This window comes from Chrysochloris asiatica, unplaced genomic scaffold (assembly GCF_000296735.1).
Source record: "Chrysochloris asiatica unplaced genomic scaffold, ChrAsi1.0 scaffold00100, whole genome shotgun sequence".
Classification (NCBI taxonomy): Eukaryota; Metazoa; Chordata; class Mammalia; order Afrosoricida; family Chrysochloridae; genus Chrysochloris; species Chrysochloris asiatica.
Genome location: NW_006408618.1, coordinates 10,372,993 through 10,397,177, shown reverse-complemented (window position 1 = coordinate 10,397,177; position 24,185 = coordinate 10,372,993). Strand labels below are relative to the sequence as shown.

The window sequence follows — 24,185 nt, the reverse complement described above, 5'->3', positions numbered from 1 at the left end:
TTCTTGAAAGAAAGACCGACAGGAAAAATACAAAACAATATAGGCAGTCCGACTGACTACTACAAGAACAAGCAAGTTGCTCGCCCAGGAGATATCAAGCCAAGTGGTAGGGTCCCCTCAGAACAAACCCCCTTCCAAGACTAAGACTTAATGGGAATACATGCTCTGATTGGTTATCACGTTTGTCACCAACAAGGGGAAGTAAGGGAAAAACAGCAATGAACCTACAATGTTCAACAGACTCCTGTGAACCCGGGTGGAGACCTGGTTGGCCAGCAGTGTGGCAAGACATGGGGGCTCTTGGGCTCAGAGTCAGTGACATAGTCACAGAGGACTAGAGTGGAGAGTAAAGCGTCCAACTGATAAGAAGAGAGGGCATATGCACAAGAATACCCACACTTGCAGATAATACCCACTTGACCTGGCTTCAATGACTGGATGATCAGAACTCAACTAGAAGAAGAAAGAAGAGGGGAACAAAAGAGTAATCTGATACAATTTGATGAACTTGACTTATACCTATGGATGCAGTAGTTCCAAAGAGGGAACAAATTATTAAAGCAAGGATCATTCCCACCCCCTCTATACACAGAGTAGACAGGGATGGGCAACACGGGCATTGGCTACCCAAAGTGTGGGGGCTATAAAGCAAGAAGTGACAGGCTTACAAGCTTTTAAGAGGGAACCTAGATCCAGAGGGCATGGAGGAAGGTAGACTCTCCACTGAGTAGTATCCAATCTGTCTTGGCGGGGCTGATGAAAGGAAATGCAGATAGGTCTCCCATGATGCAATACTGAATTAATTGTTATTAGAACTGATTGTGAGGGTTGGAAATGTAAAGGTAGATATTTTGTAGCAAGGAGGGGAGTGATTAACTTTGTAGGCTAGGAGTGGAGGTCCCTGGGACCATCAAGGGAGAAAAGCAGAGAGTGGGACCCTATACTCAGAGTAGCAGTGACACCAGAGATGGAGGCAGAGACGATGATGTGGAGAGATGGAGCAGCTGGGGACTTTAGACATAGAGAGGGAGAGGGGCTGTGTGCTGACAACGAGGGGGCAGGCTTGTAGGGTATACCTTTTGGTTGGTTGATGATGCATAAAGTGGATTGTAACTATGGTAACGAAACGTTATATGATAGGCTGAATGTAAAACTAATGTTCTTCCATGTAAACTATCACGTAATTCACAACACAACATAAAAAAAAAAAAAAAAAAAAAAAGGCCATCATACAAGAAGAAAGCAAAAGGTCATTAAGAAGACAAGAAAGAAGGAAAATATCAAAATGGATGCCAGACTAAACTATGAAACTTGCTTTCCAGCACAGAAATGCTAAAACAATTGTAAGAAATGAAAAAGTAAAAGAGCTGAACAGAAAACTAAAAAGGGCAGCTTGAGAAGAGAGTCAAGTACTATAATGAAATGTGTAGAGATCTGAAGTTAGAAAACCAAAAGGGAAAACTGCGCTCAATATTTCTCAAGCTGAAAGAACTGAAGAAAAAAATTCAAGCTTCAACTTAAATCCTGAAGGATTCCATGTGGCATTGCAGGATAAGTCGTTCAAACTCACCAGGAGCTCCCTGGAAACCCTATAAAGGGCCGCTGTGAGTTGGAACCTATTCAACGGCACTTAACAACAACAACATGGGCCAAATATTAAATGCTGCAGACAGCATCAGAAGGAGATAGAAGGAGTATACACAGAGTCACTGTTCCAAAAAGAAGTGGTTGATGCCCAACCATATCAAGAGGTAGTATATGATCAAGAGCCAATGGTACTGAAGGAAGACATCAAGGTGCACTGAAGGCACTGGCAAAGAACAAGGTTCTGGGAATTGATGGAACACAAACTGAAATCTTTGAACAAACTGATATAGCATTGAAGACACTCACTCATGTATGCAAAGAAATTTGGAAGACAGCTACCTGGTCAACTGACTGGAAGAGATTCACATTTGTGCCAATTCATAAGTGAAGTGATCCATTGGAATGTAGAAATCATGGGACAATATCATGAATTTTACTAAAGATAATTTTTAAATGGCTGCAATAGTACACTGACAGGGAATTACCAGAGGTTCAAACCAGATTCAGATGAGAATGTGGAACAAGGGATATCATTGCTGATGTCAGATGGATCTGGGATGAAAGCAGAGACTACCAGAAAGATGTTTCCTGTGCTTTACTGACTATGCAAAGGCTTTTGACTGTGTGGATCACAATAAGCTACAGATAACACTGTGAAAAATGGATATTCCAGAACACTTAATTGCGCTTTTGAGGAACGTGTACATAGGTCAACAAGCAATTGTTTGAATAAGAATCAAGGGGCAATGAAATGGTTTAAAATCAGGAAAGGTGTATGCCAGATTTGTAGTTTTTCACAATACTTATTCCATCTATATGCTGAGCAAATAATTTGAGAAGCTAGATTACATGAAGAATATGGAATCAGGATTGGAGGAAGACTCATTAACGTTAAACCTGCAATATGCAGATGATACAAACCTTGCTTGCTGAAAGCTAAGAAGACATAAAATACTTATTGATGAAGATTAAAGACCACATCCTTCAGTATGGGTTGCATATCAATGTAAAGAAAACAAAAATCCTCACCACTGGACCTATAAATAATAACATGATTAGTGGAAAAAAGATTGAAGATGTCAAAGACTTCATTTTGCTTGAATCCATCATCAACACTCATGGAAGCAACAGTCAAATCTTGCTGCACAAGACCTCTTTAAACTGTCCAAGAGACAAGACACCAGTTTGAAGACTAAGGTGCACCTGACCCAAGCCACGGTATTTTCAACAATCTCATAAGCATGTGAAAGTTGGACAATGTATAAGGAAGACCATAGAAGAACTGATACATTTGAGTTATGATGTTGGGAGAGAATATTAAAAGTACTATGGAATGTGGAAAGAACAAACTAACCTTTATTGGAAGAAGTACAGCTAGAGTGCTCCTTAGGAGCAAGGATAGTGAGATTTCGTCTCTCATAATGCAGACATTTTATCAGAAGGGACCAGTCACAGGAGAAGAACATCATGCTATTTCTGAGAATTATTTATTGAGCACCTACAATACTTTGGGAACTACTCAAAAGGTTGGGGATTTCAAAATGAATAAAACCTGGTCTCTATCCTCCAAGAGCACTGATTTTAGAGATGAGATGGGTGTGTAAACAAATGAACACAAGACAGTGTGACAGATAGACGAGTACACACTGCTCACTCATCAATATGGTTAGGGCCAAAGACCAGGCTGTTTTAGCGCTATGTGAAAATGAAGGATGACCACATTTGACCACATTCAACCACAAAATGCAAGATGGCTAATATCAGTACATACCTACCAAATTACATCATTACATAACTGCTAAACCACTGAGAACCATGGCCCAGCCAACTTTTCTTTCAGTTAGCAGCAGCTGAACACCGGTGCCACCTGGGCTCCAAACACTGATTGTGGTAGTTGCAAATATTCTACTGAATGAATATACCACAGGCTACTTGACCATTCTTCCATAAAGTGAATAACTTGCTTCCAATTCTCTTCTGCTGTTTCTAATAATTTTGAAAGGAAAATATTCTAGCATGCGTGATGAATATTCCATCCTCATCCATACTTCAGGCCTCGTGTAAAGTGGTTATGGTAGTATCACCTACTTGGCAAAGTTGGCCAGATTCTGGATGACCTTGGCAATCAGAGTTAGAGTCCGAGAGGTGCGGTCATCAGGGTACTCCTGCATAAGGTTGAAAAGACTGGGAGACATAATGGCTGGGCACAGAAAACGGAGAAACAATGAGGCACTAATAAGCCGTTCGCTGATGTCCTGCTTGCCTCGGTTCAGGCACTGCTGCTTCCACGACGCAAACACTTCTTTCAGCTCACGAGGGAAAACACTGGAGAAGGGAAACAAAGTCAAAACCTCTAAATATAAGTACCATACTTCAGGAAAGCACTAACAGTCCCACTCTGACCCAACACATGTCTGCTCTAGAGGCAGCCTGGGAGGAGGACCTAGTGAAGAGAGCTGTCTGACTCATGGCTGAGAAGTGGAGGTGGTGTAAAATTCACAGAAGGCCAGATGGCCAGATGGAGACTGGAAACCCAAAGCTACAAAATGCAAAGATGTGTATAAATTTAGTTTTGCAAAATGGGAAAATGGCAGGAGGTTCCTGACTACACCATGTGGCTTTATACAGCTCAAGACGGTTCAGCAAAAATCTTCCAACATCTTACCAACTGTTAAGTTGTAGCAATGATCAAAAATCTTTAACACAACTGTTTAACAATAGTAAATAAATTAGAGAGCCAGAAAAGTACTTTTGGTATTAGAGAACGTGCTAATATTCTGGGGGGAAATTCTATTGCTCTAGATATGTAGTTCAGAGGTACTTCTGCTTACAAGAGGCTTTAGACAGCTGAGCCCTTCCTTTGGTTGGGAAGTAAGAGTTAACACTGTGGTGGCTTATATATGGGGATGAGGCACTGACACTAGCTCACCAGTAAGAGTTGATGATCTTGCAGAAAGCCAGCTCACAGCACATTTTCAGGTTGCTCTGATGGTCTATCAGTTCACTAGATGAACATTTGCTGGGATCCACTTCACAGTTTTCATCTGACTCATACAGAGCTTTGATGAACTCCCCTATGTGAAGGAGATGATGACAGACAGTACAACTATAAGTAGTGTCTTTTCTCATTAGAATAAAGGGAATAAGGATTTCTGCCTAATGTGTATAATGGGGAATTCTTTTCTGAGACTTGATGTAGAAGGCACTATACACAAAGGATTACTGCATTGGAACCCAAGAGCTACCATATGCCACACATCATATTTATTTCCCTTATCCTGGAAGTGAAATAACAGCAATCATTAATATCATCATCCTAGTATTTACAAGCATAATAGTGATACTCTTTATTAAACAATGTAGTATCTTTCATCTGAAATTGTAGATACATTTGATTCGAATTAACTCATTATTTCTTATAAGGACTCCTCTAAAGAATGACTAATATCGCCATTATTAGAGAAGAACAAATAACCCAAGCTTGACTGAACAGCCCAATTAAGTTTTAAGTACTCAAGTGTGTACCACAGATGCAAGTAAAGGTCTACAGGCTCACCTCTTGATTTGGGATAGTTGTTCAACACAACACAAAACTGTAGAACATTTCTTTATATATAATCTCTATATGCTTTTCTATATACATTTTACATATAAGCCCTGTACAGTTATCCTGTACTCTATAAAAATATGCTCAGTCCTCCTGGACAGCCTATCTTCATCCTATTACACACTCTACCTTGGGTATATGCTCTACATCTACTCATTCGTCAACTATCTTATTATCCAATATTCTGCATTTACAACAATAGTCAAATATCTACTCTCTAACTGTTTTGCACATTACCAACATATCTGGCAGTAACAAATACCAAGGTGCAAGGTGAATGAAATGCTAACTTCAACGGTTAAGGTGATGTGACAATTTGGCTGGGCCATGATTCTCAGTGGTTTGGCGATTATGAAACGATGCCTTTTGGCAGATATGTATTTATGTAGTCATCCTTCATTTTTTGCGTAGCACCAGAACAACCTGGTCTTCGGATCTAATCATTAGATAAGTGAGGACTGTGTGTACTATTCTATGCTCCATACTATTTTATGTCCATTTGTTCACCTATCCATCTCATCTCCAGAATATCAGTATTCTTCGAGGACAGAGATCAGGTTTTATTCTTTTTCAAATCCCCAGCCTTTTGATTACTCCCCAAAGTATCCCAGGTGCTCAGCATATTTCTTAGAAATAGCAATATGTATTCTTGGTTTCCTACAGGTCTTTATGAGAACAGACCTTTCAGAGATCCTTCTACATCTGCTTATATTGCTCAAGGTTCAGGCTAGGTAGAACAGAGCTCTTGAAAGTGAACACAATTCCTGAAAAAATTAAATAGCAGCAATAATATCATGAGCATTTTCTATCAAAATAGTTAGTACTGAGGTAAGTGAAAGTCTTTAAAACTAGCTGTGAGAGGACGGAAAGCGATCTTTAGGAAGATAAAGCTTAGAGAACAGGAAGCAAACTGGTGCACAGAAAAGAGTCCAAGCTTTGTCCAAGCCAGATACATATCTAAGATCAAATCCCAGATCTGTCCCTTACTGACTGAGAAGCTCTGGAAAGTCACTTAGCCAGTCTGAGCTTCAGCTAGCTGCCTTTTGTACAGTAGTGTGTGCAGAACATGAAGAATTTCAGTGGGGATCACACAGGATGCAAGAAGTGTAGCTAGTATGGTATCTGGCACTTGGTAGAGGTACAATACAAAAAGCATTGTTGGGTATAAACTATGCAACTACAAAGAATTTTTCATAAAGTGAAAAGGCCAGAACCAGTACAGTGATTTTTAAAAATGTTGGCCAATTCTTAACAAAATTTATATTCAATATTTTCTCAATGTCTCCTATGCTATATGTGTCTACAGAATCTACCTGATTCAAAGAATATCTAAAACTAAGCCATCTGTGTCAAATATGCCATGTCAAAATTGACCAAACTCTAAATTTTTTTCGTAATATTGTGTTTAATGAGTTTATGGTTGTATCTATTTTAGGAAAAAGTACTAATATTTGTAAATAACTCACAAATGTTTTCTTTAAAAAACAGTCAAATAAATAACTTCAAAAACAGCTAAATAAATTACTCCTAGGCCTGGAAGTATGTCAACTGCCCATTTTACCAGCCTAAAACATCTTTCTTCCCTGATTATGATATATTAAAATCCAAATATTATATATATATATAAAATGAAAGTGTATTTTTGTGTGCGCATATAGACTGCAATACATTCAAAGGTGAACCTTATGTAGATTTTTATCTAAAAGCTGTAATCTGATAAAAAATTGAGAGACTGAATAAAGCAAAACAAAACAAAAACCATTTAAATTTGTTCTCTTGCCTTTGAAAAAAAAAATCAGACCCAAAGGGTACGCTCATTACATAATTCAACTTTAAGTATACACCCAGAATATTCTATGAGGCATTTTCTATGTAAATTACTTACTCATTAGTATTTAGTATCAACATTTCACATAAAGTCAAAGCGTGTGAGCATATTACTGCTGAAAGGAATTTGCCACCAAAGATTTTCGGGAACATTCTTTTCTATACCTCACAGATGCTGTCTCCTATGTGTTACAGTATACCAATTTGCTCTCTGATTTTAATCAGAAAGGTAAAAGAGGTCAACAGAGGAAGATCTGAGTCTCAATAAGGCAGTCTCATTTCATAATAGTAGTACTTTAATCAAGATAAATGAAGAGTGCTAAAAGCAGGTACCGACTTTACATGATTGGCAACTTTTAAACTCAATTCTGAGAATTCTTCGGGCAATCTGGAAGTAACAGCTACCTTTTGCCCAAAAGTGTATGGATTACAGCAAAACTTTAATTATTTAGAGTGCTCAACTGAATTGATTAATTTAATTTCTTGGTTTACTAAGACTACACAGTGAAGCCTTTTTATTTAATGATCATGAAATCTTTTAAAATTGTATCACGACAGGCTCCTACCACAGCAAGTACAGGATTATACGATAAATGTAATAGAATCTTACTTAAGATAACTGAAAATTTTATAGTTTGGGGTTACTATTTGACAGATCACTCATTTTCTTGAACCACTGCCTACAAGACACATTCTGTAACTTGCTTTAAAAATAGAAAATTTCTCATAAAAGTCAAATACAGGAGAAAAAATATCAGTCATTAAGAGGCAAGGATATTAGAGCTAACTAGAAATCTGGGGAGGTAAGTAGGAAGAACATATTCCAATTCTTGTTTTCAGGAAGTTTACCAATTATTCTGTTTATGCTTTTGGAAGCAGCATCCAGTTTCACCACCCTGGTCCTTGCTTTTGAATGAAAACAAACAAACAAACAAACCCAGATCTTTGTAAGTTTTCTTGATTTTTTTTCCTTTTGCGAACTAATTTTCATGTCCCAATGAACCAATCACTTGTTTAATTATTTTATGTCCTGTCTAAGGGCTTATACCCACTTTTCATTTTGGAAATTTTGGTTAGCTCATTAAGTTGCAGAATGCTAATATTTGATTTTTCAGATGCAGGTAGTCAACAAATATTCACCCTATGTCCACAGAATGGAGATTGCTGGCGATGCTTCATCAGTGCCTTTTATAAGGCAATGTTGTTAAATGTCGTTGAATAGGCTTAGACTCATAGTAATCCTATGACAAAAGAACAAAACACTGCCTAATCAAACACCAGCCCCAAATTACTGGTACGTTTGATCCCATTGTTACAGCCACTGAGTCAGTCCATCTCATTTAGAGTCTTTCTCTTTTTTGCTGACCCTTTACTTCACCTTGATATCCTTCTCCAGGGACTGGTCCCTCCTAATAACATGTCTAAAGTACATGAGACAAAGTTGTTGTTCTCACTTCTAAAGAGCCTTCTGGCTGTACTTGTCTGTTCTTGCAGCAATCCATGGTACATTTAATATTCTTAACCAACAACATAATTCAAAGGTATCAATTATTCTTTGGTCTTGCTTATTCACAGTCTATATTTTGCATGCATATGAGGTGATGGCTTGGGTCAGGTACATACACCTTGGTCCTCAAAGTGACATCTTTACCTTTTAACACTTGAAGGAGGGTTTTTGCAAGCCATTAAAGCAAACTCTGAGATATAATTTATGACTGTAATAAGCTCTTTATGTAAATGAGACTGGACACCTTTCTGCATCTTTCCTACTGCCAATGAAAATCCTTTTTCACTATTCTCTTGTTGGTGTCCTGGTGTAGTGCTGTAGGAAAAGTACTGGACTACTAACTGCACGTTGGTGGTTTAAACCCACCAGCTGCTCCTTGGAAACCCTATACAGGGTTGTATGAGTCAAAACAAACATTTGATGGCACATATCTTAAAATACATAACATGGAGAAAAGAATGTTTTTCAATCACTACTTTCCTCTCTCTGTTGATTTACCCCATCCTTCTGATACTTTCTTCTCTCTTCATGTCTATGACTAGTATTTTTCTGGTTTTATTTCCTTTTTTGCAAGCTTTTTATCTGAACACTTTTCTAATATCCTTTCTTCCACATCACAGTCCTAGGTGCACAGTAAAATCTGTCTTTGGAACTATTCTCTTCCTGCTCCTATCTTCACCTACCCCCTCCTGAACCTGGTTAATGTTTTTGAAATGTGGCTAGTGCAAACTGAAATGTGCAGTAAATTTAAGATACATACTGAGTTTCAAAGTCTTACTATAAAAAAGTAAACCACTGTATCACTCATTATGTTAGTTAAGGTTTTGTGCCAATTTGACTGGGTCAGGATTCTCAGTGGTTTCCAAGTTGAGATGTAGCTATCTCCCATGATGTGATTTGATATGAGAAACCAATAAAAGTTGATTAACGGTGGGATTGCTGTTGTTGTTCAGTGCCTTTGAGTGAGTTTGGACTCATAGTGACCCTGTAGAGGGTTTCTAAGGCTTTTAAAAATCTTTGCAGCAGCAGAAAGCCTCATCTTTCTCTCACAGAGCAGCTGGTGGACTCAAATCACCGACCTTGTGGTCTGAAGTTCAGTGCTTATCCTGTGAAGCCATCATTCTCTAAGGGTGGGATTTAAGTTAGGTGCCATCAAGTCGGTTCCGACTCACAGTGATCCTGTACAGGATTTTTCGAGAAGCAGTCGGTGAGCTTGAACAGCCAACCTTGTGATTCAAATTGACCTTGCAGTTCAGCATAGTTATTAACCTTAATCCATCCTTAATCCCGCAAGATTCCCAAGGGTGTGTCATGCAACAACTTTTATTTTACAAGGGATAAAAGGAGAGAGACTTGAGCAGACAGAGGGGAACCTACCACCACCAAGACAGAGAGCCTGGACTGCAGTGTGCCCTGTGGACCTGAGGTCCTGCACTGGGAAGCTCCTAGATTCAGGAGAAGAGTGATGCCAAGGTATATGGAGATCTCCAAGGAATACTGGGATTACAGATGCTGAGACAACAACTGTTCCCCAGAACCGACAAAGACAAAGCCTCCTGAAAGAACTCTCTAAATTTGGACTTCTAGCCTTACAAACTGTAAGAGAATAAATTTCGGGTTGTTAAAGCCATCCACTTGTGGTATCTCTGTTATAGCTGCACTAGGTATTAGATACCTAAGACACTCATTTTTCTTAAATTACTTATTGAAATAATATTTGGATATATTGGATTCAATAAAATGCATTAAAATTAATCTCACTTTTAAAAAATCTCTTTAAAGTGACTTACAGAAAAATTAACATTTCATATGTGGATCACATTATGCTTTCTAAAGCACAGTGGTGCTCTACACTCTACGCTAAATACTGGTGAAATGGAGATCAAAGATCAAATGAGTTCTTTAAGCCAACTCATATTTCCTGTATCATTATCTATATTAAAGTACCCAGCACAATGTCTTCCTTCTACTGCTGATGCCTGAACTTCATGACCACATCTGGGTATGCAAGTGAGTAGACTGGTTAGCAAAAAATTGTTTAATGAATAAAAGTTAGTAGTTGTGGTTAAAAATTCCTAGTGTGGCACTGTGGGATCATACACCGGACCACAAAGTTGGTTGAATCACAAGGTTGGCAGCTCAAATTCACCAGCAGCTCCTTGGAACCCCTATATGGGATCACTACGAGTCAAAACTGATTTAATGGCAATTAACAACAATATATATGTATACAAACATACACACGTATATGTATTCATATATGTGTATTTAATGAAAGTTGCAACAACAAAGCTTAAGACCTTGAAGGTAGAAAGAAACTGGAAGCTACGGAAACTGGCAGTAGTTTCTTAGTTTTGGGTTAAAATTTTAAACACATGCTAACAAAGGTTATGTTAACAGTTCCTAGGCATATAGTTAAGTTATGATATAAATACCCAACTACTTGGAGAAGAAATCAACCACCTCAGATCTTACACCATAGCACCCACAAATTTAACAGCATATTCCAGAATCAGGAGCCTGGAGTTTCAGGGTAGGAGGGTAGTTGTATATGCTAATGGACTTCTGTTTTTGTCTTTATTATATTCAATAAACTGTTGTTCCTCCAAGGAAATAGCATACAGAATTTGAACTCAGCATTCATTTATCTCACGAAGGTGAAATAATTTAAAATCTAAAGGGAAGAAAGTAGATATTTTTCTCCTCCATACCCAATGCATCATGAAGATACTGCTGGCCCACCAACTTGAGGTATTCCTCAATGGATTTGGTGGCAATGGTGTTCTCTCTGAAGATCAAGACATCATGCTCTCCACACCGGTCCACCTCAGACATCACCAGGTCAGTCAGAAAATCCTGGTAGAATAACATTCAGTCAGGCAGAAAGCAACTGAATAAATAATATATGCTAGAAGAGACTGAAGAAATATGAGAAATCCTGGGAATGCTGCTTTAAAATTAAAGCTACCATATTCATTTGAGTTAAAAAGGCAGTCAGGACAGACTCTTAGGCATGTCAGCACTGCTAAATTAAAAATTCCCACAAAGGTTTGCTATTGCGCTTTTAATCGAGACTAATTCTCAAAGTGGCTTGCAAGTCTCTGTATTCTCTGTCTTCTGCCTGTTTTCCAACCTCACCTTGTATCATTCTCTCTGTATTTTGCTCCAGTCTCATGGTCTGCCTTTTAGGTCCTTGAACATAGCACACCCTTTCTAATACACAATGTTCTCTCTCTATTCACGGAAAACCATTTGCATATGCTGGCCTCAATTCAGCTCACTCCTGCCCCCACTTACTGAGTTAATCCCTGGGTTCTTTGGATCTTAATTTACACATCACTTCCACAAGGTCCCTGTGCTCCACACTCACAGCACCATGTGTCTCTTCTCTGTATTTTTTACACATTTACTTCTGCCATTACTTGACTGATATCTGTTTTTCTTCAAAGATTGTGAGCTAATGAAGTAAAGGACAGTGCAAGGACAGTGTCTATTTTTGTTCATGACCGTATGTATCGCCACCACCTAACAGTTTCTGGTATGTGTTAGGTATTCAATATATATTATTTACAAATTGGTCCATAGTATCAACATAGAATTTCTTGAATTCATCATTTGAACTCAATCTCTAGGCAACTTATCTATCAGTCCTTCTATTATATATGGAGAAGGCATAAGAAATAAAGCCCTGGAAAAACACAACAGCTCCTTCATTCCACAATGCCCTTAAAACACTGAATGCAATATTTAATGCTTAGTTCAGTTTGAAATGTGACAATAAATTTTTAAATGTTATACAAGTATGTTGTATAGGGTTTCCGAGGAACAGCGGGTAGGTATGAACTGCCGACATTGCGGTTAAAAGTCCAGTGCTGATCCTATAGCATCACACCTGGAGTCCTACATGAGTATATTCACTGTAGATTTAAGGTCTTTCAAACCAAACACAGAGGGAATATATTTAAGCATTTTAAATATAAATGGAGTTCTGGTGTGGTGCTGTAGGATCAGCACTGGAGTGCTAACTGCAAGGTTTGTGGTTCAAACCTATCAGCGGCTCCTCAGAAAACCTATGCAGGGTTGTTATGAGCTGGAAATGACTCTATGGCACTTAACAACTATAGCTAGGCATCACTCTTATTTTAAGGGACAAGAGAAAACTTGAAGGTGATTAAAATATTCCATACCACGACTGTGGTGGTGGTTTCAATGGATGTATAATTTGTCAAAATTCATTTAATTTTACACTTCACATAGCTATAGTTTATTAATTTAAATAATATCTTGATTTATAACTAAGAAACCAAATCAGCTGCCACTGAGACGACTGAGACTCATGGAGACCCCATTCACTGCAAAGGAAGACTGCTATGACCTTTAAGCAGAAGTAGACTGCCAGGTGTACTTTCTTCCAAGGAACCCCTAAGTAGATTCAAACCACTAACCTTTTGGGTAGTAGACATGTGCTTAATCATTTGTATCACCCAGGAACTCTGTGATGATTTTTTTGTTTGTTTTTAAATCCTATGTATGAGGGGGCAAAAGGCTTGTGGGGAAAAAAAATTCCATTATCTTTACATTCTATTTTCCATAAACTTTTTGAAGCCCTTCGTATATCCTGAACCGCTAATATGGATCTCCACAGTATCTATAGCTTTGTTTTCTTTGTAAAAGGTAAGGAAGAGATTTCAGATAATACAAATCCTCCCCTTTTCCACTTACCTTGGCTCTACCGGTACTTTGAAGAATATGCACTAATGCACAGGCCAACTCCTCTTTGTTCCTCACACTAATGACTGGTTCAAGGACAGAACACAGCATAGTGTAGTTGCTGGTGACAAATTCTGCAAATTCTTTGTATTGCTCCATAGGCAGAATGGTGATAGTTTGGAAACGTGATTTAATCCGAATGGAAGGTCCTCCTGTCTTTCCTTTGTTGGGTGTAGGTGTGCTCACTGGATACCACTTTTCGACAAACTGGCGACCAGTCACACTGGCAGTGGGGATGTTGACTAGCCCTACATAGTTATTCTTGTCCTTTTTCTTCTTTTTTTCCACATCTTTATAAATGTGAACTGTGATACTCTGAAGAGGTGGGAGGCTGTAAAATTCAAAATGTTCACCCCAGAAAATATTGTCGGCTTTGGTCTTGCTGGTAGTACGAGCAAAAAGGGTATCATCAAGGCACAGTTCACAGAAATATTTCTTTTTAGGGGCAAGGTCCTTAGCTTCAATGATCCATAAACGGAGAACATTTTCGGCTCGTCTGCAATTGTCCTATAAAGAAGCAGCAAAGTTGAATTTGATAGCTAATATCCCAGAAAGAGAAAGCATGTGATGCTGGTTATGTACTCCATTAACTGTGGTTAATAAATAATTAAAGGAATTATTCTCTTATTAAAGATAATGTTGTTATTGTTGGTGCTAAGTGCCGACAAGTCGATTCCAACTAATAGCAACACTGTATACCATTTCTGAGAAGAGGCTGGTGGATTTGAACTGCCAATCTTACAGTTCAAACCAACCTTGCAGTCTGGTACATTATTCTGCAGCATCACATCAATAGCAAGCTCTGAATAGGAAATCTTATCAGAATCTTAAAGAGCCACATTGTAACTTACATAGGTTAAAACAAAACAACTCTCTAGTGATAAATTCTCCTGTAGTCAGCCTAGTGGCCAGGGGACTAGTTTCTGGAAATAAAAAGAACACATACAGAGTTAAGAAACTTGTGTTCCAGTTCCATTTCTATCATGACTTAGCTTCTGACTTGGGCAAATCACTGATCTTCACTGACTCTTCTTGTCCACATTGGTAAAATAATGATGACACGATCTACAATAATTTTGTGCACAGAATGGCGTAACACATATAAATGTACTTTCAACTCCATAAACCTCTATAAAAACTAAGGTATCATTATTTCATTTTATCTTCTGTTCACTTACTGATTATACAGTAACATAGATTTTAGAGACTCAAAGCCACTATTACCTTGTTTGGCTGAACTGTCCTCCGTAGGTTTTCCATCCACTTATCTCTCTCGGAAGCAGAATTACAGCTGAAGCATTTACTCCCACTTAAGTAGGTAACCTTCAGCATAAAGATCAGAGAGAAGAAAATTAAAATATACAGTATGGGGGCTCTATCTTCCTAATTCTACTGAATTGAGAGTGAAAGATATACTATTAACTCAAATCATACTACATGATACCAAAATGATCTTGTTAGTTCTGTGGTATCTTTAGCTACATCTAGATCTAGTTTGTGTTTTGTTGACTAGGTGGCAACCACACTCACATCTATGTATGAAACCAAAGGAACTTTAGAATTCAGCTGAGGATCTTAAGTCTATGGTTCATAGAAATCAAAATTGAAAACCTTTCCAGCTACACTTAAGTTACCTGTAATGAGTATGTTCATTTCCGAGTGAACAGATAAAAAAAATAGCAAAGGGGAAGAGAATATTAATTTTGGGGGGACTGCTATCACTTTATTAATATGTTGTTGTTGATAAGTGCTGTTGAGTCAATTCCGACCCATAGCAACCCTGTATAGGGTTTCCAAGGAGCAGCTGATGAGCTTGAACCACCAACCTTGCAGTTCAAATGACTTTGCAGTCTGACGCATTAGCCCCCAGTGCCAAATATAGAAGGGTACTAAATGAAACAGAAAAGACTTACTAATATTGTCTTTGGGACTTATTTCTCCTCCACTCTGTTTATTTTGGTCATAGATTAGTTTTGCCTGACCACTATAATCACTACCCTTTAAAAATGAAACATGCTGTTTATAGCCTGTTGAAATGAGTACTCCAAATACTGGAAAGTTCAAGTGATTTCTAATTGTTTAAAAAAGCATCAATAAATGACCTGTCCAAATAGCTGAAGCTTATAGATACAGAACTCTTTAACTATTAATTCAATCTCAAGTTATCACCTAGCTAATCGTATCACATTATATGTTTACAACTGTGCTGTCCAATATAGTGGCTAGTCTGGATAGAGATATGCTGCATGTGTAAAACACATATCAGATTTCTAAGACTTATGCAAAAAAAAAGAATGTAAAATATCTCACTGCTTAAGCTTAATATTGATTACATGTTGAAATAATAGATTTAGGTAAATAAAATTTAAAATTACATATGTGACTTGCATTTTATTTCTATTTGGTTTATAGGAACAGGAACAAAATCTCTAAACTCTACAATATCTAGCATAAAACTAATCACTAGTCAATGCATTAGTTTTGGTTAATCAAATTCCAATCTTAATAACTATAGATACATCACCTTCAGATTTAACTTGCAAATGGCCAACTGTGGGTGGAACATATTATAAAAAAGACAGTCATAATTTTCTCTTGAAGGGCAAACAGTTCATTCAACAAATTATGTACCTGCAATACAGTTGCTGTTGTTGTTGTTAAGTGCCGTAAAGTGGGTTCTGACTTAGCGATCCTGTATAAGGTTTCTGAGGAGCTGCTGGTAAGTTTGAACCACTGACACTGCGGTTTAAACCAACCTTATAGTTGAGTGTTTATCCTAAAGCAGTTCAAATTCACCAGCCACTCCTCAGAAACTCTCTATACAGGGTTGCTGTAAGTCAAAATTGACTCGAAGGCACTTAACAACAACAACAATACTTGTTGGGATTACAAAAATAAGAAAAGCATTTTCCAGATCTTGAACTGCTTCTGTGGTAGCTAGAAATGTTACGGCCTTAGTAAATTACCTTGAAGAACCCCTGAACTGGGGTACCAGGTTGCAAGAACGCAATAATAATAATACAGAGGGTATAATAGCCTTACCAATATAACCAATAAAAACAATGTTTTAATAAATTGCTAGTCTCACTGATGAAAATGTACCAAGAACCCACTTTTTTTGAAAGCAGACTAGGCAAAAGGATAGGACAAGCCATAATGAAAAACTTTAATTGTCAACATAATTATTAGATTAATAGATTTCCAGTAATTTTTCCCTTTAAGTAAGTAATCTTTAGCAATGGAAAGCTATTTGAGACAAATCATCAATGTCATAGTAATGAAAATAAAAAATTACTGAACAGAGGATCTACTTATTGCCTACTTTTTACTTTCTACACTATCCTTTAGTCTGCAACTTTCTCCTTATACTTCTTTACCTCAAAGCAGAAGTCTTGTCCAAGAATGCTACTATGGAGTGGTTTCACTGATACAGGTTCCCCTCTACCAAGATCCAGACATTCCACTGCACTGCATGGACTCAGCAAGGATTCATGCGAACGTGACTCTTTTAATTTAGGCAGTCCGCGAGACCTAGGAGGAAAAGGAATTTTGTTCAACAAGAATAGGTTTAATAGCAATGGTTTAACAAATGTCTGAGGGGACTTCAAAAAGTCTGTAGAAAAATTCCATTATTCTTTAATTCAATATTCCTGTGAACTTTCTGAAGTCCCTTAGTATAACATGACTATAGCAAATAATAATATACAATAACAAAATTACTGACTATATTCATCAGACACATATGAATCATAGACAATGAAATAACCTATCAGAGTCTGAACTCAATGGGACAGCCCTGCTTTTTCTGGGTCTCTCAAATCTTGCCATTTTTCTATCACTCTTTTTTGGGAAAATATTTGCTTTTTCCTTCTCTGACAAGTTTCTGTCTTACAAGCTTGCATACATACATATACTCTTTTTTCGTTTGTTTCAAAAAGGCTTGAAAACATGGTATCATTTCAAGGGAGCTCAAAAAGCCATTATAAATATTGCTTGTATACACATTTCCATCTTGAAGCTAGAGAAAAGCATGCTATTCAAGGTTAGCATATACACTTTATTTTTGTTTGTGTGCAAAGTATTTTCAAAAGATATGCTATTTCTTTTTTATTTTTTCAAGCTATAGATTTTTCTTCTTCCTGGTGTGGAGCTATAGGATAAGCAAAGGACTGCTGACTGCAGGTTGGTAGTTCAAATCCACCAGCTGCTCTTTGGAAACCCTACAAAGAACTGACCCAACGGCAATTACCAACAATCCTTGATAAAACCATAGTAGTAGCTGAATCCTCATTCTTTCTGCTTTGGCAGAATAAATGCACACACCCAGATTCAAAGCCAAACTTTATAGCACAAGACCCTGCCTTTCAGAAGACCTGATTTCCATCTCAATATAGAATTCTTTTCTGGCAAGTCTTTGACTCCATCCATGCTTTATACTGTATAAACATGAATAAAGAAAAAAAAAAAAAAGTCTTGAAGCAACTTCCCTCCCTAAAAAAAAAACGCTCAAACTCTCATCTAGACAAATAGATCTTTGTCAGCACCATTCAGACATCCTGGCTGATCCCTTTTCCTGAAAGAATGCTGCAAGTCATGACTCTTATCACTACAGGAGCTAGTACTTCACTGCCTCCCCTTGAAAGAATTAACGAAGTTGAATATAAAACACAATATTGGATCCAGAACTAGATGGTCATGCAGTTTTAGTTGATAATTACAGTATTTATTGACTGAAATACCCAGAATTACATGTATTTTAAATAGAGCTGCTTAATAACAAGGATCTACAGAAATGTCTTGTGTAAAGGCACTTGTTTTTGTAAAACACATTAAATAAGCAGTTTTTGATCACTCCCTTGCAATAACCATGTTAACATTAACAGGAACTGGTATACTTAATGCCAGAGTAGCTTTTAGTTAAATTATAAAGTAATGAGATATGGGAAACTGGGTCTCCATTCTAACACTGTTTAGTCCAACTCTATACAGTAAAAAACATCTTAAGCAATAAAGATTCTGTTCTTTCTTTCCATAAAAATCACCCATCATTTAAAGTTTAGGCTGAACAATCTGTGCTCTGATATTCAGCAGTTTAAGATCAAACCATCAGCATTGCTACTTCTCTTGATAATACAAAGTATGCACAAAAGGGGCAAATGTACTTTAATGCAACACAGCTCCATATGTATGTCCTTCTGCTATGCTGGATAAGACAATGGCACACTGTATACTGGAAATATAGCATATCAACAACAAATAATGAAATGCTAAGAGAAATGAATAAAATTACCATACAACCTTTCCCAATATGTTTCACAGGAAGCCTGATGGAGGCAACAGGACACTGTAACATTTCTTAAACGCACAGAAAACAACAATCCTGGCCTGTTTTTCCTAGGAGGAGATAACGCGGGGAGAGCCCCTCCTGCTCTGGAGGTGAACTCTTAACAAGAGAGATTAAGGCATAACTAAATATCGCTATGAGTCGGAACTGACTCGATGACACTTAACACACACACACGCAAATAGAAGGAGGTACCACAAAAGGCTTCCTATTATCTTTTAAATTCTCTAAGAAAAATTTCTAAAACAAAAGTAAATTTTATTTCAAACAAAATAAGCATCTACCTACATGAAGCAATTGTACAGCCACCTGGCAGTGCAGCCCCAAATCATAGCGGTGCCACATGTCACAGTCTAATGAGTCGCTTTCTGAACAACATCTCAGAACACAACTCTCTGTTTAGAAGACAGGAACCAATAGAAGGTGGTTTCCCTGCTGCCCTCGGTTACTGACAACATCTTTAGATGAATGTTTTCCAGGTATTATTTCAAGTCTTCAGGAGAAGCAGAACAACAACAACAAAACTAGCCAGAAAACTAGAAGTTATTTTCATTCAGATAGGCTGCAGGAAAGGTAATACTCCTTTTCTTCCCTCAGGTTGCAACGAGCCCCTCAGGTGAGACAAACAAGGTTCCTGGCCTCTAGGCTGGGCCTGTTGCCATGGTGCTACACCTGTAAGGAGATTAGAGCTGGAAAGCAACAGGGAGAAGCTGCTCGCTGTGAACGCAGCAATGGTGACCATTTTAACACAGGAAGGAAGGAATGACACTTCCAGAGTCAAAAGCTGTAGGGAAAAAACCCTGAGGCGACTCAGACTAGAGAAGGATTTCATATTACAACTCTTCTAATGGGCAAATCTGAGAAATAGCTTGCTTGTTTGTTCCGTTGTAATGAACAAACTTCACGTATGATCCCTACTTCCTCATAAGGCATTTGTGACATCCCACATTTCAAGTACCATCTTACATGTCTTATATCTGTTTTGCTTCCTGATTTTCAGTGCTTACCCTAGTTTAATGTTTTTAGGTGTTATTTTATCTTAAATTATCTGATTACGTGTTTGTTTGTTTTAAAGAAAAAACTGGCTAAAATTACTTTTTTGTTGTTTTAAATGAAGTTTCAGTGGTGAAAAAATTTTAAACCTTGATACTCAGGTCTAATTTCCAAATTCCATTATCAACTGATCTTGCTAACCAAAGCATCTGATTTATAACTCAAAACTTTTAGTTACTGGAATTTCAATAATTAACATATAGCTAAAAATCTCCTACTAGTCATCGTTTATATATGCATAGGAATTGAAACCTAAGTTACAAATACATTGAACATTACAACTAAACAAACAAATAAGCCTTTCCTGTATTGGGAAGAAAGTGGCTCTGAGAAGACAGAAGTAATTCCCAGAGAAGCAGGACTACAGTAAACAGAAACAGCAAGCAGTCTAGGAATGGCGGGGGTAAGGGGCAGAGACATTATCTGTACAAACTTTCTATATTACACTATTAGTATCCCCAAGTCCCCTCTAAATCCTGTTTACCCATCCCCCCATGTGAATTGATCTTTTCCTTAGATCTATTAACTAGAGAGTTTTAGTAGACTTGAGTGACACAACAGTTATCTCCTCTAAAGAACGAGCCGGTGGATTTACTGAGACTGACAGGAGTTTAAAAGGGCTTTCCCCAGTACAGACAGACAATGGCTTTCATCAAGTGAGCTAGCCTGGTGAATCCTGGCTCTTCCACCATCCCGAACACCATGTATGAATATTAAAGGATATTGGTTTAGCTGAGAAACTGCTTCTCAGGTGCAATTCTATTAATTAAGGAACACCATCCTATTCTCTACCTTTTTACATCTGGCCAGCAACAACATTTATTATGTGTCAACTCCAAGACCTCTAAAATAATGTGCTGTTGTTGTTGTTGTTGTTAAGTGCCGTCGAGTCGGTTCCGACCCAGAGCGACCCTGTACAGGGTTTCCGAGGGTGTAAATCCTTACGGGAGTAGAAAGCCTCATCTTTCTCCCGCGGAGCGGCTGGTAGTTTCGAACTGCTGACCTTAAGGTTCGCAGCCCGATTCGTAACCACTACGCTACCAGAGCTCCATAATGTGCTAGGTAAGGGTTAAAATCTAATTGCTTTGATGATGAAGATTACTTGCTGCTTCTGACCTATTTTAGAAAGAAATAACAAAGACTTTCTATTATTCACTTTAGGAAATGAGTATTATATTGTCCTAGTCCTTACCTCTGGAGTCCTGGTGTGGTGCTATGGGTTAATGTGCTGGACTGTAAAGTCGGTTAGAATCACAAGGTCGGTGGTTCAAGTTCATCAGCTGCTCTTGGAAACCCTCTACAGGGTCGCTATGGGTCGGAACTGACTCAACTGCACTTCACAACAACAACCATACTCATCTCTATCTAAAACCAGTCTTAAAGACAATAGTGAAGGCTGGGGGATGGGGAGCCAATCCATCCACCATCTGATACATTGATGAAGGGAAAAAAAGTCAAAGAAATCTGATTAGTCTGAAGTAAAACACAGCTGGATTTTCTCAGCTTAAAACCACCCAATCTTTTAAGAGTCATGTTTCCCCCACTGCTCCAATGAAGCTACATGTGCTAGTTCAATCTGCTACATGTTTACAGATTTGGGACAGTTCCCTATTTGGGACACATCATTAAAAATACTTATTATCCCACAAAGTCAAAGACAGCAGCCTGATCTACATACAGCACAGGTGACAAGGTTTTGCTTTGATTGGCAGTTCTGCCTCCAGACTGCTTCACAGAATTCCTGAAAGAAACGGCAGTTCCCATGCAGGAAGCTGCATGCAGCAGAGTTCTCTGTACTCAGCAATGCACACTCATTCCTGAGGCACTCCACCTTGTTTGCACACTTCCCAGGTAGAAATTAATGAAATTTAGTATCCTAATAATCTGTCAACACATTTACAGGACCCAATCAGCTTTGTTAAAAATGGCATCTGGGATTTCAGTCTGGGGAAAAAATGTAGCTTTACAAGATCCTTAAATTTAATGGGTTTTTAACCAGGTACTTGTAAAAAACATCTATCTGATGTTTTCTGTTTGAAGGAGCAGATCCCTATGTGTGTTCTCGTTACTAGATTAAAAATAAGAAACTAGAGCTCATTCATCAGAATTTGACTTGTGTCCTGGGGAAAAGAATGTCCTCCCTGAAGATCTTGACAGCTGCTGTAGTTTAAGCCAGTCTCTACCACTTCAATTACTCAATGATTTTTATTAGTTTAAAATATACCACACAACCGGCTAACCGGCTCATGCCAAAAATCCATGGAAACATACACTGCCGTTCTTCCTTCTCCCTGTTCTCAGCCTCTAGACAGGAAGGCTTACTGAGCTCAGCTGCTAATAATGGAGAGGAAAGAGAACTTGCCAACCTGAGATGTCACTTGAACAAGCTTATTGTAAAGAAATTTATCATCATAAATGAAAATGATGCCTAACCTGCTGTTGAACCAACTCAATGGCACACAACCATCACATCACCACACCTATTGTTGTGAAGTGCTGCCATGTTAGTGCGATGGTTGTGTGCTGCTGAGTTGGTTCAACAACAGGTGTAGGGTTTCCAAGGAGCGGCTGGCGGGTTTGAAATGCTGACCTTTCAGCCCAGTGCTTATCCTACAGTGCCATCGTAGGACGCCTTAGATGAAATAAATAAATAAATGATTGATAGATAGATAGATAGATAGATAGATAGATAGATAGATAGATAGACAGATAAATAGATAAATAAATAAGGTCCAGTCAGAACAGTGGCTTCCTAGGGCATCTGTTGGGCCAGTTAAATTCAAGACAGACAAGTTAGGTCAGTTTTTCGGGCCCCAAAGGCAACATTGATAGATTTTCTTGAAGAACTCAGGATGACAATGGGAGCTTATTAGGAAAAAGTTTAAGAAAACTGACAACTGCACTGGTGACAAAAAGGTCAGAAAACCTGTGTGGAGGAATTTTTTCCCATTATGACAAGGCACCTTCTCATTCTTTCAGGGTAGCAAGGAATTTCCTATGAGAATTTAGTTGGGATACCTTATGCCTTCCATCCTGTAGTAATGACTTTGCCCAATCTGACTTCTTTTTGTTTCCAAACATTGAAAAGGAACACAAATATGCCCAAACTGCTGTTTTGATATGTTGGAAATTGAAGAGTTCAGAATTCTTTGAGGAAGGTTTAGAGAGATGGAAACACCGTTTTCAGAAGTATATTAGACCTAGATGTAGGGTATGCTGAGAAACAATAGCTTCATATTTTGTTATTTGTTGAATAAAGTTTTCTATAATTTTGTAGCAATACTTTTTTACTTACCCTCATATATATGAGGGGCTTCAAAAATTTAATGGGAAATTTGGAATTAAAAGATAATGAAATTTTTCCATAAACTCTTTGAAGTGCCTCCTTTGTGTGTGTGGGTATAAATGCATGTATATGTATGATTTAAATGTATATATGTACGATTCCCCTTAACCCCTAGTAACCTATAATCTACTTCCTATCTCTATAGATGTCCTATTCTCGATATTTCAGATAGGTGGAATCACATAATATGTCCTTTTGTGTCTGAAATCTTTCACTTAGTCTAAGGTTTTCAAGGTTCATCTGTGTTGTAAGAATTATTGTTGGTAAGTGCCACTGAGTTGGTTCCGACCCATAGTGACCCTGTATAGGGTTTCCAAGGAGCGACTAGTGAGCTTGAACCACTGACCTTACAGTTAAAACCGACTTTCCAGTCCAGTGCAGTGCATTAACCCACAGTGCCACACCAGGACTCTATACTAATTACTAGAACTGTATTTTTCTTTGAGTAATATTCCACTGTATGTGTATACCACATTTTGTTTATTCATTCATCTGCTGATGGACACTTGGGTTGTTTCCACCTTTTAGTTATTCTGAATAATTCTAAAGAACATTGGTGAATAAGTATTTGTTTAAGTTCCTGCTTTTTGTTTCAAGTCTTTTAGATCTATACATAGGAGTAGAATTCTTGAGTCACATGGAGTCCTTGTGTGGCGCTACAGGATAAGCACTGAACTGTTAACCACAAGGTCACACATTCAAATCCACTCGTCGTTCCTTGGAAATCCTATAAAGGGTCTCTATGAGTCAGAACTGACTTGATGGCAAACAACAACAAAAGTAATTACATTCTTAACTTTTTCAGGAGATGCCAAACTTTTCCACAGCAATTGTATCACTTGCATTCACATGAGCAATGCAACCTCGTACCTTACAAAAACACCAACCAACCAACCAAAACACCAAACCCAAGCCACTTGTTATCAAGTCAATTTGGACTCATAGCTAACCCATGCATTAAAGAGTACAAGTACTCTATAGGGTTTTCTTGACAGTAGTCTTTATAAAAAAGATCACTACACACCTTTCTTTGCGGTAAGAGGACTCTAATTCTCTACATCCTCACCAAAAGGTTTTCTTTATTAAAAAAAAAAAAATTATTTCATTCTAAAAAAATAAAATAATAATAATAGTCACCCTAGTG

The 24,185-nt window shown here is 37.9% G+C and overlaps 1 protein-coding gene across 4 annotated transcripts in view; it reads right to left on the bottom strand.

Annotated features, from left to right (window-relative positions):
* Positions 1 to 24,185, bottom strand: part of RASAL2 (RAS protein activator like 2) — a 450,535-nt gene that overhangs the window by 40,388 nt on the left and 385,962 nt on the right. For all 4 annotated transcript variants that reach the window (XM_006867078.1, XM_006867077.1, XM_006867080.1 and 1 more), the window contains 6 exons: positions 16,676 to 16,829; positions 14,523 to 14,621; positions 13,251 to 13,805; positions 11,240 to 11,384; positions 4,517 to 4,661; positions 3,676 to 3,912 (listed from right to left, as the gene is read on the bottom strand). In XM_006867078.1, coding sequence (XP_006867140.1) covers positions 3,676 to 3,912; positions 4,517 to 4,661; positions 11,240 to 11,384; positions 13,251 to 13,805; positions 14,523 to 14,621; positions 16,676 to 16,829 — 1,335 coding nt within the window. The remainder of the gene's footprint in view (positions 1 to 3,675; positions 3,913 to 4,516; positions 4,662 to 11,239; positions 11,385 to 13,250; positions 13,806 to 14,522; positions 14,622 to 16,675; positions 16,830 to 24,185) is intronic.